The following is a 20,135-nucleotide window of genomic DNA, read 5'->3' as shown; positions in this document are numbered from 1 at the left end:
CCTACGTAGCCCCGTTCCTGTCCCTCGTGTCACTACAAAACCTAGAACGCCCTCACTTTCTCACTGAATAAGCCAATCAGTGAGTCACCCACTTAATCACGCCCTCCAGCAATCTCTGACTCATTAATAAATCTCACTCACTCGTTCCTTTCATCTCTCCTCCCCTTCCTCTCTTCTTCCTTCCCTCTTCCTCCCTCCCCGCCTCACTCCCACCCTCCATCTCCTCGCCCCTTTGTGTCCGCAGCTGGACCTGATGAAGCAGATGGACGCGGGCGACATGTCCAACTACCAGAGTAACGGGGAGTTTGACCTGGTGGAGTTCACGGCCGCCAAGAACATCACGTACTACTCGTGCTGCCCGGAGCCCTACCCGGACATCACCTTCACCATCAAGCTGCGCCGCCGACCCATGTTCTACGTGTTCAACCTCATCCTGCCCTGCGTGCTCATCAACGGCATAGGTAAAGGGCGACAAGTGTTTGAGGAGTGGTAAAGGTGTGGGGGGACTTGTTGATATTTATGTTTACCTGTGTTTTAATTAGCGGTACAGGTAATGATATGGAGTTCTGCGTAGCCACACTCATCCTGCCCTGCATGCTTATAAACGACATAGCTAGAGGGGGACAAGAGTTGATGTTTGAGTACAAGTAAAAGTAAAGGGGAGGAGCTGTTAATGCTAATGATTACATGCGTTTTTGTTAGTGGTAAAGATAATGATAGATTTCATCGTAGCCACCCTCACCATACCCTGCAATCTTCTCAACGCTATAGGTAAAGAAGGGCGACGGGTTACTTATTTTGTGGTATGTGAATAACGGTAAATAAGATTGAACAGATTATTTTGAGCGTAGAACTCATAACTGATGGAAAAACAACGTAACAGTGACAGCCCAGGAACTGATCTGGTCAGAGCAAAGAGACAACCAAGTGAAGACGTGAGAGCAAAGCATCTGGCAGACAGGGATAAATTACACCAACATCAAACGGAAGTGGAGAACGTTGGGAAAGGGTTTTGTCTTACAGTGGACTAGTAATGGATGATGATGACGATGGTGCTGGTGAGGATGAAGACGATAACTATGACAGCACACAAGTGGAGGATCGATATTTAACCTGTGCTCCCATACGATCAACGGTACAGGTGTGGAGGCTTTGGAGAACAGTTCCCACGTTATTTAGTTATTCCTTTTACTATATTTTTTTTCAGTACTCAACATTCTAACACCCTTTTTAACAATTACACGTACCTTTGATTCTGTAATTGTGTCCAAGTGTTTTTATTAATTCGCTATCACCTTTTACAAGCTTTATTTTGTTCTGGGGGAAGGGGAAGAGAGGGGACATATACTAGTAAACTTTTTTTTTTTTACGTCGTGGCCTATTGCGCCGGTAGGCTTCTTTCCGGTGGATCTTGGAGTTCGGTCCAAGGCTTCTTCCCGGTAGGGCCTGATGGTCGGCCCAGCCCGTTCTGGCCCAGGCGAACGTTTATAGTGGCGCCATCTTGCATTGGCTCATGCTGCCCGCCCGGAGCTCATCTTTAATCCTAGAATCTAGAGTCCGGGTTGATAGGTGGTCTTCTGGACAGCATGTGGGTAGTTTTAAGCCACTCGGCGGCGGCTGAAAAATCCCAGTTTGGCGGCACCGGGCGGGGATTGAACTCGCGTTGTCCTGAACGCGGTGCCGTCACGCCATCCAGTCAGCCACCGCATATCCGAATTTGGCTGAATATTTTTTGGTTCTTTTATTCATGTGAGTTATATAAATTCTTTGTTTGTTTGTGTGCGGCTTTCATCTTCAGCCGCAAGTGTGTCCTCATTAGCGGGACAGGTGAGGCGAGGTGTTCACTCTCATTAATTTCTCAGGTGTCATGATGCAAACCTGTGCCTGATCGGATTTATATTTTGCAATGTGTCGTGCGTTCTCTCTCTCTCTCTCTCTCTCTCTCTCTCTCTCTCTCTCTCTCTCTCTCTCTCTCTCTCTCTCTCTCTCTCTCTCTCTCTCTCTCTCTCTCTCTCTCTCTCTCTCTCTCTCTCTCTCTTTCTCTCTCTCTCTTTTCAATATCTCTCCTGTTGTATATTTTCTCCTTCCCCTTCTCGCAATCTCTCCTTCTATCTCCTGTTCTTCGTTTTCTTCCCTCTTGTTCTCCTTTTCCCCTAACACCATTCTCTTCTCTCTCTCTTTCTCTCTATATGTCTTTCTCTCCTTTCTTCCATTAATCTATCACTCAATTAAGCCCCCATCCATATTGTCGTATTTCGTCTCTCTCTCTCTCTCTCTCTCTCTCTCTCTCTCTCTCTCTCTCTCTCTCTCTCTCTCTCTCTCTCTCTCTCTCTCTCTCTCTCTCTCTCTCTCTCTCTCTCTCTCTCTCTCTCTCTCTCTCTCTCTCTCTCTCTCTCTCTCTCTCTCTCTCACCCCTTTCACTTCATCCCTTTTTCAACTTTTATTTTCTCATTTCACATTTTGTTTGCTTATTCGTCTGTTATGTTACATTTACTAATCACTTTTCCTCCTCCTCCTCCTCCTCCTCTTCCTCCTCCTTCTCCTCCCTCTTAACACTTCCTACCTCTTACTGTCAAACTCCTCGTCTTCTTTCTCATGTCTCAAAACATTCTTCCCTCCTCCTCCTCCTCCTACTACTACTACTACTACTACTACTACACACACACACAGCCCTGCTAGTGTTCTACGTGCCCAGCGAGTCGGGCGAAAAGGTCACGCTCGGCATCTCGGCGCTGCTCTCCATGACCGTCTTCCTCATGACCATCAGGGAGTCGCTGCCGCCCACCGAGAAGACCCCCCTCATCAGTGAGTGTGGGTGACTTTGAACTGACCTCTGACCCTTCACCTTGGATTTTTGACCCTTGACCTGACTCGATGTGTATGCGTGTATGTATGTAGTTCAGTCTTAGACCTTTGAACTTTGCCCAGTGTGTGTGTGTGTGTGTGTGTGTGTGTGTGTGTGTGTGTGTGACTTGATTGCTTCGGTTCGTTATTAGTTGTCCCTATTTTTATATGACTGAACTGAAACTTAATTTAACTTACTCCGTTCTGTTCTCGAGCATTGTTTGTACTGTGTGTGTGTGTGTGTGTGTGTGTGTGTGTGTGTGTGTGTGTGTGTGTGTGTGTGTCATGTGATTTGCCCTTAATTTACATTGTCTGAGCTTGCCTTGTTCCGATGTTCCTTGATGGATTCTGAGCTTCCAATTTGACTCCATCTAACTTACACTGGCTTCACCTGTCATTGCATCTCCGCGTTTACCTGGCTCCGACTGATCCCACCTAACTCAACCTGCCCCACTTAGATTCCCCTGTATTTCGATAATCTCATCCCGTAATGAACACCACCTTAGCCTTCCCCTTAAACTTCTTCTTGACTATCTTAACCATAACCTTTACCTAATAGCAAATAATTTCACGAAACCTTGATTAATTAATTGCTTTTTATTCCATTAACTTTCCTTTATTAAATCAATGTATAGATATCACCACTAACCAATAACAATGCAAGAGGTGACTGGTCCTATATACAGTTCTAAATCTATTTTTCTTTAGCCATGTCCCATAATCACTCTTGTCATATTACTAGCATCTTTTTCACACTTCATATTTATAGGTTTATGTACTCCTTCATCTGCCTTTTCCCTTTGCTCCGACACTCACTTTTTTTTTCACTCCTCCTTTGCCCTTCTTCCGCCCTATGCCAAGCGGGATGAGCACCAAGACTCCTCCACTACCTCCTCCGTCACCACTTTATCTCCTTTGCATTATTTCCCCCTTCACTACTCAGATTTCTATTTCATCACAGTATCCTTTCCACCACCTCCTTCACTGCTCTTCTCCATTCCACTTTTCTACATCCTACACCATCTTCCTTACAACTCCCATCACCCAAAAAAATTATACTTCCATTCCATCATTATTGTCCTTATTCCCCTTCACATATCCTGTCCTTTGTCACCATATTCATTACTCTTCCTTTACCCAACGCCTCCTTCCCCACCTCCACCACCACTACCTTCACTGTTCATTCACCACCACCACAGGCTCAAGGAACAATGCGGCGAAGATGAGCACCGGGGCCACGCGCAGTTGTAGTGTATGCCCCCAACTTTATCTTTGTAACCCCCTCCCCCTCCCCAGCCTTATCTTAGTAGCCAGCATTCCCCCACGGCGCCCTTCATCACCTGACCCCTTACACCATCACTCTAACAAGCTTTACCATTTCATCACCACTGTCCTTTGCACCACCTTCACTACCCATTCACCACTACCATCTGAGCCCCATCCCCACAACCAACCACCACCATTAGTATCCATTAACCACCTCTAATAAACACCATTCCATTACCATCCCTTATGACCAGCACCCCCCCCCCCCCCCACTCAAATAAGGCATAACTTAACCATTCCATCACCACCTTCCTTTTCACCACCACCACCACCATCAGTATCCATTAACCACCTCTAATAAACACCATTCCCTTACCATCCCTTGTGACCGGCTCCCCCACTCCAACAAGGCATAACTTAACCATTCCATCACCACCTTCCTTTTCACCACCACCACCACCATCAGTATCCATTAACCACCTCTAATAAACACCATTCCATTACCATCCCTTATGATCAGCACCCCCACACCCCCACTCCAACAAGGCATAGCTTAACCATTCCATCACCACCTTCCTTTTCACCACCACCACCACCACCATTAGTATCCATTAACCACCTCTAATAAACACCATTCCATTACCATCCCTTATGACCAGCACCCCCACACCCCCACTCCAACAAGGCATAACTTAACCATTCCATCACCACCTTCCTTTTCACCACCTCAATCGCCCTCGCAAGTCTCATCCCCCTCCACCAACATCATCACCATCACCTCAACGTCACCAGGCATGTACTACGGGGTCACCATCTGCCTCGTGAGCCTGGCGTCGGGTATGTCTGTGCTCACCCTCAACATCCACCACCGCGGCGTGAGGGGGACGGAGGTGCCGAGGCTGATCAAGAGGATGGTGCTGGGCGGACTGGCTCGCTTCCTCTTCCTCCACTTCCACCCCCCCGAAGCCGCGCCTCAGCCCCCGCCCCCGCCCCCCCACCACCACCACCACTACCCGTCAGAGGAGAAGAGTATCCACCTGAATGTAAGTTTTATCCATTTGGACATGTTTTCATTTTTTTCGCTTTTTTTTCTTCCCTCCAGTTTTTTTATGTATTTATAAAAGCATTTGGTATTTTCTTCAATTTTGTATCGCCTTATTTGCTGACATTTACGTGTGTTCGGTACTCAGTCCATTTATTTTTATCTTTTATTTGTATTTATTTATCTATTCAATTGTATTTATTCATTTATTTGGAATTCAACCACACATTAAAAAAAACTTCCCATCCACACAGCTGTATACATAATGTTAGCGCGCCCATATATTTACAAGTTTTCCTTATTTTCAACATATTCACTTCTACCATTACACTGTCAGTTTTTTTGTTTGTTTTTACAGCAGAGGAGTCACTTCAAGAGCATAAAAAAAAGGTAACAGATGTTAAAAAAAAAAGCCCGATACTCACTGCTCCTTAAAAGAGTTAGAGGAGTGGCCGAAAGATAAGTCAATTTCGGGAGAAGAGGTGTCCTGATACCCTCCTCTTGAAAGAGTTCAAGTCGTAGGCAGGAGGAATTACAGATGAAGAAAGACTGTTCCAGAGTTTACCAGCGTGAGGGATGAAAGAATGAAGATGCTGGTTAACTCTTGCGTAAGGGATTTGGACAGTAAAGGGATGAGCTTGAGTAGAAAGTCGTGTGTGGCAAGGCCGAGGGAAGGGGGGAGGCATGCAGTTAGCAAGTTCAGAACAGAAGTCAGCATGAAAATATTGATAGAAGATAGAGAGGCAACATGGCGGCGATATTTAAGAGGTAGAAGACTATCAGTAAGAGGAGGAGAGCTAATGAGACAAAGACCCTTAGACTCCACTCTGTCCAAGAGAGCTGTGTGAGTGGAGCCCATCCACACGTGAGATGCATACTCCATACGAGGGCCGACAAGGCCCCTGTAAATGGATAGCAGCTGTGCGGGGGAGAAGAACTGGCGGAGACGGTACAGAACGCCCAGCCTCGGGGAAGCTAATTTAATAAGAGAAGAGATATGAAGTTTCCAGTTGAGATTTTGAGTAAAGGATAGACCGAGGATGTTTAGTGTTGAAGAAGGTGATAGCCGAGTGTTGTCAAAGAATAGGGGATAGTTGTTTGGATAATTGTGTCGAGTGGATAGGTGAAGAAACTGTGTTTTTGAGGCGTTGAAGGACACCAGGTTCTTCTTGCACCAATCGGATATAATAGTAAGGTCTGAGGCTAAGCGTCCTGCTGCCTCCAGCCTGGAATCGTTTAGTTCCTGTTGGGTGGGTCTTCTATTAAAAGAAGTTGAGTAATGCAGAGTAGAGTCATCGGCGTTAGAATGGATAGAACAGTTCGCTTTGGAAAGATCATCAATGAACAACAGAAAGAGAGTGGGAGATAGGACAGAACCCTGCGGAACACCACTATTAACAGGTTTAGGGGAAGAACAGCGACCGTCTACCACAGCAGAAATAGAACGGTCAGAGAGAAAACTTGAGATAAAGGTACAGAGAGAAGGATAGAAGCCGTAGGAGGGTAGTTTGGAAAGCAAAGATTTGTGCCAGACCCTATCAAAGCCTTTTGATATGTCCAGCGCAATAGCAAAAGTTTCACCGAAACGGCTAAGAGAGGATGACCAAGAGTCAGTTAGGAAGGCAAGGAGATCACCAGTAGAACGCCCCTTGCGGAACCCATACTGGCGATCAAATAGAAGATTAAAAGTGGAAAGGTGTTGTTGAATCTTCCGGTTAAGGATTGATTCAAAAGCTTAAGATAGACAAGATAGCAAAGCTACAGGACGGTAGTTTGAGGGTGTCATGATTTCATTGTATGTGGTCTTGACCTCCGGGTCCGGAACATTGTCATCCCACAGCTCTCTCAGTAACTGAAGCGGACCCCTAACAGACCTACCATACATTAACTCAAACGGGGAGAACCTGGTGGAGCTCTGTGGCGCTTCTCTGTACGCGAACAACAAAGGAGCCAGGTACCTAGGCCATTCCTTGGGTTGTTCGGCAGCCATGCGTTTAAGCATTTTCTTAAGTGTGCCGTTGAAACGTTCACACAGTCCATTCCCCATGGGATGGTAGGGCGTGGTACGTAACCCTTTGCACGCTAGCAGACGGAGTACTTCCTCCAACATCCCTGAGGTGAACTGAGTACCCCGATCACACAGTATTTGTCTGGGTATACCTACTCGGCAAAATATAGTCATGAGAGCTTCAGCCACAGTTTGCGTTTCAATATTCTTCAGCGGCACTGCTTCTGCCCAACGCGTGGCAAAATCTACAAGCGTAAGAATATACAGGGAGCCATCGCTGGCTCGGGGCTCTATTGGCCCCACCAAATCTACAGCTACTCTCTCAAAAGGCGAGTCAATAATGCGCAGTGGCTGTAAGGGAGCAGGCTTTACCCTACCCCTATCTATAGTCTTTTGACACACATCGCACGACCTCACGAATCTAGCTACCTCCTGGCCTATCCCTGGACAATAAAAATGTGCTTGTACGCGAGCGAGTGTCTTGGCTCTTCCCATGTGACCGCCTAGAGTAGTACTGCGACCTAACTTGAGAACAGCCTCTCTGTATCTCGCAGGCACAACTAACTGCAATTTCTTTTCACCCGAGGGAGAGATAATCTGCCTATAAATCAAGCCACGCTGCTTGATAAAACTGACGCGGTTGTCGTTCAGCTGTATGACACTGTTTTCCTGCGAACGTTTGCGTACGCCGTGCAGGGTGTCGTCTCTCTCCACCTCCTGCGTTACGTTCTTGCTGTTAGTTAGATCTCCAAGAGATGTAACCATGAGAGGCCTAACAGTACTCTTACGCTTAGCAGCTGCTCGGGTCACTACTGCTGCACCAATCTGAGGCTCACCTTCTCCTTGCACCCTTTCACTTTCTCTAAAATCCTCTGGCTCCAACACCACGTTAGGTGTTTGACTGACTGCATTTTTACCTACCCCGTTAGTAGCTCCGGGAATGTTGTCAATCACTAAATCATAGAGCGGTGTTTCGATCCAGCCTGTATAATAGGGTGACTTGACTTTTACCTTGACTTCAGGAGCTATCACTGGCGCGCTATTCAACAGCCATATTTGTCTACGTTTGCCTGTGAATTCATGGCTCCTAGGTAAGCTGTGCCTCAGTGTACAAATGGTAGAACCACTATCCCTCATCACCGTAAGCTCTCGGTCTCCTACCCAACCTTTACTCAAATTCAACTGATCATCGTACTGATTAGTGGCTGCGCTGGCCACTAGTCATGGATTCTGCGCCTCATCGCGAGACTGGCCGTTCACGGAAGGCACATGTGGTAGCGAACCCTGCTGTCTACCATAATTACCATGCTGCGTTGCACTTTCTTGTCTTACTGCAGCATTTTTGTGCCACTTATTACCCTGATACGGTCGCGACCCATAACTTTCAGTCTTCGGACGCGGTGCATTATGTTGGTTACTTTTGGCTGAAGGCCACGCTTGGCTGATTGCACCATGGTGGGTGGCGACGCCTGAACCAATCTTTCTAGGGACTTCACTCTGCATGTTATTGCATTTAATTACAGGCTTTTTCGTCCTACCGCAGGCCTCAAAATAGGAATTAGCCATTTCCTTCATAACTTCCAATTTCCTCACCTTGTCTATTTTGAGCCTCGTGACTAATTCATCTGGGCAGGATTTTACGTACTGCGCACGCAATATTAGGTCCTTCACACCTTCAACTGTCTCCTCAGCACCGTCTTTCTTGGGCCATTGATCTAAGTACCCTTTGAGGCGAGCAGCAAATTGAATTGCTGTCTCATCGTCATTTATGGAGTCAGAAGAGAACTGATTCTTTAAATCATCAACAGACATTCCATAAGCTGCCAATAATGCCTCCTTCATATCTTTATACTCACGAGAGTTATCATCCAATCTATGAATCACCTCCAAAGCTTTACCTTCAAAAAGACTCATGAATTGCACACGCTTGGTGACCTCATTATACAGCATTAAGTTAGCGGCTTCCTCAAAGCGCGCTATAAATATCTCAATCTTGTCTCCTTCCTTGAAATGATTAAGCTTTAGCTTTGGAGAAACTACTTTATTATTCTGAGAGTTACTACCGTTCCCATTATTCGCCGCTAGCTCGGCCATTTTTATTGCATGGGCCTCCTTTTCTCGCTCTCTCTCAGCTTCCAGTTTCCGTAATTCTAGCTGATGTTGCTCTCGTTCTCGCTCTCGCTTTCTCTTGCTCTTTGATTATATACTCTCTGGTTTCCTTTGCATTGTACCTTAACTCTTCCGCTGCCAGTTTCCACTGTGATACAGACATCTTGCGAGATAAATACTTCGAGCCTAACAGCCAATACTTTCCTATGGAGCGTGAGGTCAGTTTACTGTCCGGGCGCCATTTCAAATAAGTGACTAGGAGGGGCTGTGAGTCTGAAAACTCAATTTTCAGATATTTTATTTTATATTTTTTATTGCTGAGAATTTACGGGATTTTCGGAAGTCCAGACCTTTCAAGAACCCCACAGAGGGATTGGAACAGTCACCCTTCTTAGGCACAGGCTGAATGAAGGCATAATTCCAGCACGAAGGAAAGGTAGATGTTGACAGGCAGAGGCGAAAGAGTTTGACCAGGCAGGGTGTCAGCACGGAAGCACAGTTTTTAAGGGCAATAGGAGGCTCTCCATCAGGTCCATAAGCCTTCTGAGGATTGAGGCCAGAGAGGGCATAGAAAACATCATTCTTAAGAATCTTAATAACAGGCATAAAGGAGTCAGAGGGGGGATGAGTAGAAGGAATATGCCCAGAATCGTCCAGAGTGGAGTTTTTAGAGAAAGTTTGAGAGAAGAGTTCAGCCTTAGAGATAGATGAGACAGCGGTGCTACCGTCTGGACTAAGGAGAGGAGGAAAAGATGAAGAAGTGCAGTTGGAGGAGATGTTTTTAGCTAGATGCCAGAAGTCACGGGAAGAATTAGAAAAAGCAAGGTTTTGGCATTTTCTAACAATGAAGTAGTTTTTGGTAAGTCGAAGAATAGATTTGGCACGATTCCGGGCTGAAATGTAAAGATCTCTATCTTTGACAGCACGAGAACAAGCGTGATTAAACCAAGGCTTAGCATGAGGCGTAGAGAAAGTACGTGGAATATTGCCTCCATTCCAGAGACAATCACTTCTGTGATGCACTGGGCACACACAGAGGGGTCTCTATCCCGGAAGCAGTAATCATTCCACGGGAAATCGGAAAAGAATATCCTCAGGTCGTCCCACCGAGCTGAAGCAAAATGCCAGAAGCATCGCCTCTTCGGTGGGTCCAGAGGGTGTACAGGAGCGATAGGACAGGATACAGAAATAAGGTTGTGATCGGAGGAGCCCAACGGAGAGAACAGTTTGACAGAGTAAGCAGAAGGGTTAAAGGTAAGGAAGAGGTCTAGTATTTTGGGCCGGTCTCCAAGACGGTTGGGAATACGTGTAGGGTGCTGAACCAAATGCTCTAAGTCATTGAGGAGAGCAAAGTTGTAGGCTTGTTCACCAGGCTGGTCAGTGAAAGAGGATGAAAGCCAAAGCTGGTGGTGAACATTGAAATCTCCCAAGATGGAGATTTCAGCGAAGGGAGAGTGGGTCAAGATGTGCTCCACTTTAGAGTTCAAGTAGTCAAAGAATTTTACATAGTTAGTAAAGTTAGGTGAGAGATAAACAGCACAGATGTATTTAGTAATAGAATGACAATGAAGTCTTAGCCAGATGGTGGAAAATTTTGAAGAATCAAGGTTGTGGGCACGAGAGCAAGTGATGTCGTTGCGCACGTAGGCGCAACATCCAGCATTGGATTGAAATTTAGGATAGAGATAGTAGGAGGGAACTGAGTAGAGATTGCTGTCAGTAGCCTCAGAAACCTGTGTTTCGGTGAGGAAGAGAAGGTGAAGTTTAGAGGAGGAGAGATGGTGTTCGACAGAATGAAAATTAGAACGAAGACCGGGAATGTTGCAGAAATTGATAAGGAAGAGGTTCAAGGAGTTATCAAGACACCTCTCAAGTCGGAAGCCAGAAGCCCCCCCCCCCAGGCGGGGACTCCGAGGCATTGTTTTGGTACGCTATTTTGAATTTTGAATTTTTGAAAAAGGTGTGAATGTAGTGTGGTGTGAAAAGAGAGAGGATTTTTCTTTAGAGACCATGCTGAAATACTCTCTGGTGTTGATGAGACAATAGGGAAACGGGTAGTGAGGACATGGGAAGGGTCTTTGGAGGGCTTCAACACCCTCCTCACTTCCCATGTATACCTCACCGGGAGTGGGTTGCGCACTATCGGTAGGTGTCTTCCAACCTACTCCATTAACATTCACAACGCACGGCTTTAAATGCACTCTCTCTCTCCCTCCCTCATCTATCTGCTTTCAAGTACTTTACTCACCACTTTCAGTTTGTTACATCTACAATACACCGTCACACAAACGAGGGAGCATATACACACACACACACACACACACACACACACACACACACACACACACACACACACACACACATACATACGGTCCTGTTCTTTTCCATCCAGTCCTTCATTCTACCTCCACTCCAAAACACCTTTACCATTTCCCTCCTCCACTGTTGTTATCCTTCCTATCTGTCACCACCCCTTTTGCACCACCCAAATATTCCTCGAGGTAAACAGATTGGAACGATTGTGGGAAAACATTTTCTTCTCCTTTGTCATCCTCAAGGGTTGTGTGTCTGTGGTCGTAATGATGTGGGGTGTCCCTGGGGAGGCGTGGATGAGTGGTGTGGTGGTGTGTGAGGGAAGGAGCGTTGGTGTAAGTGTTGGTGGGTGGGTGAATACAGGAGGGAAGGTAAGAGAACGTTGGCGTGGGTATGGGTGTGTGTAGATAAGCAGAAAAGGTAAGTAGTGGCCTGATTTGTGGGTGTGGGGTATGGGACCGTTGGTATAGGTGTAGGCAGGTGTGTAGATAAAGAAGGGTAGGTATGGGCTGAGTGTATGGGTATGGTGGGTGAGAGAACGTGGGTGTGGGTATGAGTGTGTGTGTAAATCTGATGGAAAAGTTGATGCTGAAGTGTTCCCTAAAATCCTCATTCCAACAAGCCAGCCTCCAACTACACACACTTACACACCAGTCCACACCTCCCCTCCCTCCTCAACCCAACGCGCCCACTTACACCCACACCAAAACTTCCACGTCACACACCCATAAACGAGGCCCACTACATTCCCTAGTCATCAACACCCACTCACACCCACAACAACGTATTGTCTCCCATCACACCCACACTCTCAGCACATACCAAATCTCTTGACCCACCCACATACCTACACCAACACTAGCACTCCCACACAACCACAAAACAGGCCCTAAAACCTTCCCCTCCTCATCTACACCAACTCACACCCACACCAACGATCTCTCGCCCTTCACACCCACACACTCACCCAACCTACACCAACACCCTCACTCACACACCACCACACCCTCCAACCACACCCCCAGGGACACCCCACGTCATTACCACCACCGACACACAGCACTTGAGGATGACAAAGGGGAAGAAGATGCTTTCCCACATACGTTCCAATCTGTTTACGTCGAGAAGTGATGTGACGTGATGCATTTCCACACATCATCACATCTGCCACCCACAACGTCCCGCTGGAGGATACGGTGGGGGAGGACAAAGAAATACAAAGGAAAAGCAAACAACAACAGACCTCTTGGTCCTAACTAGGAATAAAAGGAGCAGGAGGAGGAGGAGGAGGAAAGGGAAAAAGAGATAACAAGGGAGCAGGATAAAGGAAGAGAATGAGAATTAAAAACATGAAAGAACAGGCAACATAAGGTCTGATGGCTTATAACGAGGCTGTAACCTTTAGTGATTGAATTTCTTCGTCAGTTACTTAAATAACTTGCAGAACAGAATAATGGGTAGGCGGTGGCTGAACAGATAGCGAAACGGCCCCGCGTTCAGGAGGACGCGAGTTTAATCCCCGATCGGTGCCACCAAGCTGGGATTTTTCAGAAGACGCCGAGTGGCTTAAAACTACACACATGCTGTCCAGAAGACCACCTATCAACCCGGACTCTAGATTCTAGGATTAAAGATGAGCTCCGGGAGGGAAGCATGAGCCAATGCAAGATGGCGCCACTATAAACACTCGCCTGCGCCAGAACGGGCTGGGCCGACCATCAGGCCCCACCGGGAAGAAGCCTTGGACCGACCATCAGGATCCACCGGGAAGAAGCCTACTGGCGCAATAGGCCAAGAAGTAAAAAAATTTAAAAAAAAAAAAAATATATATATATATATATATATATATATATATATATATATATATATATATATATATATATATATATATATATATGTGTGTGTGTGTGTGTGTGTGTGTGTTTACTACTGTCGCAACGAGAAAAAACGGGTCATGCAAATCTGAACGATGGTTCGCATTCACACTTACCCCTTCGGCAAGAAGTCTGTTCCAGTAGCGAATGACTCAATTAAAAAATAAGAACTCCAGCCATTGCCTGAATTGCATCGCCTAGTTTGTATCGAGGTGATATTTTTAGTATTCTGGTTAGTTTGCATTAGGTGGAGGAGGGAGAAAAAAGTAGAAGAAAATAATAATAATAATAATAATAATAATAATAATAATAATAATAATAATAATAATAATAATAATAATAATAATAATAATAATAATAATAATAATAATAATAATAATAATAATAAAATTAATAAATAAAATTAATAATAATAATAATAATAATAATAATAATAATAATAATAATAATAATAATAATAATAATAATAATAATAATACGAAGAAGAAGAAGAAGAAGAAGAAGAAGAAGAAGAAGAAGAAGAAGAAGAAGAAGAAGAAGAAGAAGAAGAAGAAGAAGAAGAAGAAGAAGAAGAATGAGAGGAGGACAGCAGAGAGGCCAAGGGGAAAAGGGAGGGGAAGTGAAAGAGAAAACATGGAAACATGGAAATGCACCCAACAGAAAGCTAATTGGCTCATTATGAGGTTGCCCGATTTGGTGATTTAATCTGCTCGACAGCCACTTGGGGCCTGGGGAGCAGATGAAAGCACCTCGGTATTCAGTTTACTCCTGACGCAACGAAATGACGGTAGATTCGATTTTTGAAGGAGTTGATTTTTTTTTTACAGAAAAGAAGACAGTTCAAGGGCGTGAATAAAAAAACTAATGAAAAAAAAGCCCGCTACTTACTGCTCCTGAATAGAGTACAGAGGAGTGGTCAAAAAGAGAGGTCAATTTTGGGAGGAGAGGTGTCCTGATACCCTCCTCTTGAAAGAGTTCAAGTCGTCGGCAGGAGGAAATAGAGATGAAGGAATATTGTTCCAGAGTTACCAGCGTGAGGGATGCAAGAGCGAAGATGCTGGTTAACTCTCTCATAAGGGGTTTGGACAGTATAGGGATGAGCTTGATTAGAAAGTCGTGTGAAGCGAGGCCGCGAGAGGGGGTGAGGCATGCAGTCAGCAAGTTCAGAAGAGCAGTCAGCGTGAAAATATCGATAGAAGAATGAAAGAGGCAACATCGCGATGGAATTTATGAGGTAGAAGACTGTCAGTAAGAAGAGGAGAGCTGATGAGACGAAGAGCCTTATATAATAAGGGTTCGTTCACACTACAAGTAGAGCAGAGCAGAGCAGAGCGAGTGCTACACGATGCCTGCAGCACTCCTGCCCGATCTTTGACAAGGTCGACGGCCACGCCGATGGTTGCCCGAAAAATAAACGCAGCGCTTATTTTTCGTGCTCCTTGCGGACTCATCGTCCAACAGCCGTGGTGTACGGATTTCCCCAACGATGGCTAGACGATGTGCTACGAATATGAACTGGAATGCTGCACGAATGGCAGTCGGGCAGCTGTCGCGTTCAAGATCGTGTATGTGTGAAAGCCCCTTAAGGAACGAATCATCCACCATTTCTATAAGTCTGTTACCCTGGAGAAGAGGAAGGGTGGAGAAGAGAAAAATTAGACAGATGAGATGGAAAAGGAGGAGAAGGGCAGAGGAGGAAAAAAAAGGTGAGAGGGAGAAGTGGAAGGATAAAGCAAGGGTGAGCTACTGATAGCTGGTGGTGAAGATGGCGGAAGCCGGAGGAGGAGGAGGAGGAGTAGGAGGAAGAGGAGGAGGAGGAGGAGGAGGAGGAGGAGGAGGAGGAGGAGGAACAAACAATAGTATCGGTATCCCCCAACCTCTTGGGAATTGGAGGGAGTCAAGAAGAGAGAAAGAGAGGAGACATGAAGGGAAAGAAAGTAATGAAAGAAAATTGGAAGATTAAAGAATGGAGGTGAGGAGACGGAGAAAAAGAAATGAAAAAAAATATATGGGGGGGCAGAGAGAGAGAGAGAGAGAGAGAGACATAATCAGAAAGACAGACAGGCACTCACCCCCTCCCATCTCTCTCTCTCTCTCTCTCTCTCTCTCTCTCTCTCTCTCTCTCTCTCTCTCTCTCTCTCTCTCTCTCTCTCTCTCTCTCTCTCTCTCTCTCTCACACACACACACACACACACACATCCACTCGAACAGGCAGATAAAATTTCAATATTGCACGGGGTTAAAAAAAAAAGTAAAAACATGATAAATATGAATTAAACAGGCGTGAAAACTCACCTCGCAGTGCAGAGGTGTAATCCATTCCACCTCCTGGGAAATATGCAAAGTGGAGGCTGCCTGACACAAGAGGAGGAGGAGGAGGAGGAGAAAGGGGGGGAGGAGGAGGAGGAGGAGGAGGAGGAGGAGGAGGAGGAACACAAAGAAAGAACAAACAACAGCAGACCTGCTGGTCCTTACGAGGCTGTTTGTGACAAGCTACACTAACTATCTAATCAAAGGTGGAAGATGAAGGACAGCAAAGGCGAAGGTTCCTCCCCACTCCCTCCATCCTTCCAGTCAAAGCTGGCAGGAAAGGAAAAAGAACCACGCAGCATGGAAAAACTGCTTGGATATTATGTAGGAAAGAGGAAAGAACTACCATTACTGCTACCACTAACCGGTCGATAAAAACGGGCAAGGACACCAGTATTCGAAAAAACTTAACGTTATTACGACAATGAGTAATATCTTAGTTGCTGGTTGGACTCAAAATACTTGTCTAATCTATTCTTGAAGGCCGTAGCTGTTGTACTATCAACGACAACACAGGGTAGAGAGTTCCAAACATTTACGACTCGATTGAAGAGGTGTTTGGCTTCGTGCGATGAGAAACTTTTACCACTTATCTTCAAATTGTTAAATCTTCTTGTTCTATTTGATCGATCAATTGTAAAGTAATCTTCCGCATTAATATCACTGAATCCTTTAAACATTTTCAACACTTCTATTAGATCGCCTCGCATTCTTCGTTTTGATAGGCTGAATAAATTCACTTCTTTAAGCCTTTGTTCATAAGATAAGTTTTTCAACTTAGGAATCATTTTTGTTACTCTTCGTTGAACCCGTTCTAACTTTTCTACGTATTTTCTGTAATAGGGAGACCAAAACTGTACACAGTACTCTAGATGGAGTCGAACCAGCGAATTATACAGTTTTAATATTACTTTTTTCTGATTTATTATTAAAGACTCGTCCGATGAAGCCAACCAATTTGTTTGCAGTTTCAACTACCACTGGACAATGCTGATTGGTCTTTAAATCGCTTGATATAGTGATTCCAAAATCCTTTTCTTTATTTACTGCAGAAAGTTGTTGGCCATTCATTACGTACTGAATGCGATTCTTTTCTTTCCGATGTAACAACACTTTACATTTGTCAACGTTAAATTTCATTTGTCATTGATTGGCCCAACGTGCAAGTCGATCTAGATCTGATTGTAAAGCTTCTTCGTCGAGTGTCGTAGTTACCTTACTAGCGATTTTTGTGTCATCAGCAAATTTTGATATTTTGCAAGTGAGCCCATCATAGATATCATTAACATATATTAAGAAGAGCATGGGGCCAAGCACTGATCCTTGAGGTACGCCGCTTCTGACATCGAGCCAGCTAGATGTAACACCGTTTAGAACTACTCTCTGTTTCCGCTCAGAGAGCCAGTCCACAAGCCAATTGTGAATGTTACCCGAGATACCGTGCGCCAATAGTTTGCTGAGCAATCGTTGGTGGGGGACCTTATCAAATGCCTTTTGAAAATCCAGATATGTGATATCTACCGATCTGCTTTCATCGAACACCTCAAAAATATAATGAAAAAAATCAAGTAAGCTAGTTAAACACGAACGTTTACTACGGAAGCCATGTTGCGAATTATTTATTATATTATTTTCTTCGAAGAATTTCACCATATTGTCGCGAATGATATTCTCCATTAACTTACAAACAATCGATGTCAGGCTAATTGGTCGATAGTTTCCTGGATGAGACTTGTCCCCCTTTTTGAAAATTGGTGTGACATTTGCAAGTTTCCAATCCGACGGAACTTTTCCAGCTGTTAAAGATTTATTGAATATGATGGAGAGCGGTTTACAAATTTGATGTTTGATTTCTTTTAAGACCCTAGAGGAGGAGAAGGAGGAGGAGGAGGAGGAGATGACGGAACTATGAGATGATACGGTGGGGTTGAAGTGAGACAAAAAAAGGAGGAGGAGGAGGAGGAGGAGGAGATGACGGAATTGCGTGGTGATAAGAACATAAGAACATAAGAACATAGGAGTCTGCAAGAGGCCGGTAGGCCTGTACGAGGCAGCTCCTCTGAACCTAAGCTCCCGTGTATCTAACCCCACCTAATATCGCTGTCCATGAGTTTATCTAATCTATTTTGAATGTGACAATTGTATTGGCACTCACCGCATGACTGCTAAGCCTATTCCACTCATCCACCACCCTGTTTGTAAACCAATTTTTGCCTCTGTCCCTGTTGAATCTGAATTTATCCAGGGTGGGGCAGTTGAAGCAAGTAAAAAAAAACAGGAGGAGGGGGAGAAGAGAAAGATTAAAAGAGAAGAAGAGATGACAAAAATAAAGGAGAGAGGAAGGAAGGAGAGTAACGTCAGACCTCTTAAAATGAACGCACCTGGAAAAAGAAAAAAAAAGCGTCAAAAATCGTCATCAGGATTACTTAAACAAAAGGTTGAAATTAAGACTATGATTAAATGCTTCATATCAATATAAAAATGGGGTGAAGAGGAGCAAACTGGAAAGTTATCTACATTTATATATTATTTTAAACAGAAATATATTTTAGACAACTTAACAAAAAGTAACTGCTAGTTCAGGTTTCTACTGCAGAACAGTATTACATTCAGTATTTTCAAATTAAATTAATACGAACAAAATAATAAGAGGTAAAAAGAAAAAGTCAATCCACAAGGTTAAAAAAATTCCGTGACCTGCAGGAAATAATATATGTAATGTTTTGAAGTAAAAAAATCGACAATACCAACACTCGACCCCGCCCACGATGCAGCGCGCGTCAACGGGGTTGGCCTGGAGGGGAGCATCCTATGAGCCGCGCGTCTCCGTCTCTATTTTTTTTATAAATATCAAAGGAGGCAATCAGGAGCAAATCAAACCAGAAGAACCATCGCAAAACCACTGTCCCGGCAAAATCATAACAGAGGAAACCAGAAGAATAAACAATTTAAATTTCATGTGTCGATATTTACCTATTGAAAGCGTTCAAGTCATAAGAAGGAGGAAATAAGGCTGTTGCATAGTTACCCGGTGAAAATGATGAAAAAAATATATAAGATGCTGGTCACCTCTTACTTCAGGAAGTTGGACATTATATGTATCAGCGAGAGTAGAAAATCGGTGAGTTGAATATCTTCATACTTGGGTAACTCTTAATCCTTCACTCTTCTTACTCCTTCATGCCACCCCCCCCTCCCCAGTCCCCGAGATACAGTTCAGAGTGCAATATCAGAGCAAACATACTACTCTACACTTTCACTGGGCTTTCGAGGCCACTCAGCACCTATAAAATTTACTACCGAAGCCATTTCAGTTTTGAAGTTACGTCTCACACTTCAGGAGGTAAAACGTGTCTAATTGCTTCCTGGGGGAGTAACGAGACGACAGGCACGAGGATTTTATAATGGCTGCTAAAAACTAACGAAGCAGTGGATCCCTTCTTTTTTTTACAGGAAAGTCAACAGCTCAAGGGCAAAAAACAAAGGAAAGCAAAAAATCCGGCCAATCGCTGCTCCTGCAAAAGCAAACAGGAGAAATGGCCAAAAGACACGTAGAGAACCAGGTAGGACACGTAGTAACGGGTTAAGTCGAATAAATTCCGATTCAACAAGGACATAGAAAAGAATTGGTTTACCAACAGAGTGGTGGATGAGTGAAACAGGCTTGGCAGCCATAGTGAGTGTCAATACCATAGACACACTCAAAAAAAGATTAGTTAAATTCATGGATAGTGATGTTGGGTGGGGTTAGTTTCACAGGAGATACCTTGCATATGCCTACCGACATTTTGCAGACTCTATGCTCTTATATTTTTATGTGGAAGAGTAGTCTGAAGTGTGTAGCTGCCATATACTACGAGATGGATTGGATATATAAACAAAAACATCTGATATAATTTCCTAGCACACTGTAAACATGTATAGACTACGCCCACAGAGAAGAGGAGAAATGTAATAGTAGAGAAACGAGTTCGAACTGGGGTGTGTGATTTTCTCTGACTACAACAACTACTAAAAATAAGTGATGTGGGATGATGAAAAGAATAAGAAAAAAATGAAGGAAGAAAAATAAGTTAGAAGGTATGAAAGAAAGGAAACAAGGAAAGGAAGAGAAATATTTTATTGAAAGCGAAAAAAAAAAGAGGAGCTAAACGAGGACATAAATATAGGAAGAAGGAAAAAGATAGGAAACAAAATACAAAATACAAACAATGAAAATAAATAAAAATAGTATGAATCACAGAAGAATAAATAAAAAGACAAATCGAGGGAAAATAAAGACAAGGCTATCAACAAACAAAGGGGTGATTTAGAGGGCAAACTAAACCAACATAAACCACAGCTGCAGGGTAGACTAGAGGCCTCCCCT

General features: G+C 44.3%; 1 protein-coding gene across 1 annotated transcript in view; it reads left to right on the top strand.

Moving 5' to 3' along the window:
* Window positions 1-244: 244 nt before the first annotated feature.
* LOC126990006 (neuronal acetylcholine receptor subunit alpha-10-like) overlaps window positions 245-20,135 on the top strand; it is a gene marked incomplete at its 5' end in the record, with an annotated part of 32,873 nt that continues 12,982 nt past the window's right edge. Inside the window, 3 exons of the mRNA XM_050848588.1 lie at window positions 245-461; window positions 2,671-2,805; window positions 4,903-5,153. Coding sequence (XP_050704545.1) covers window positions 245-461; window positions 2,671-2,805; window positions 4,903-5,153 — 603 coding nt within the window. The remainder of the gene's footprint in view (window positions 462-2,670; window positions 2,806-4,902; window positions 5,154-20,135) is intronic.

This window comes from Eriocheir sinensis, unplaced genomic scaffold, assembly GCF_024679095.1.
Source record: "Eriocheir sinensis breed Jianghai 21 unplaced genomic scaffold, ASM2467909v1 Scaffold1408, whole genome shotgun sequence".
NCBI classification, from domain to species: domain Eukaryota; kingdom Metazoa; phylum Arthropoda; class Malacostraca; order Decapoda; family Varunidae; genus Eriocheir; species Eriocheir sinensis.
This window is presented reverse-complemented; position numbering and strand designations above follow the sequence as displayed.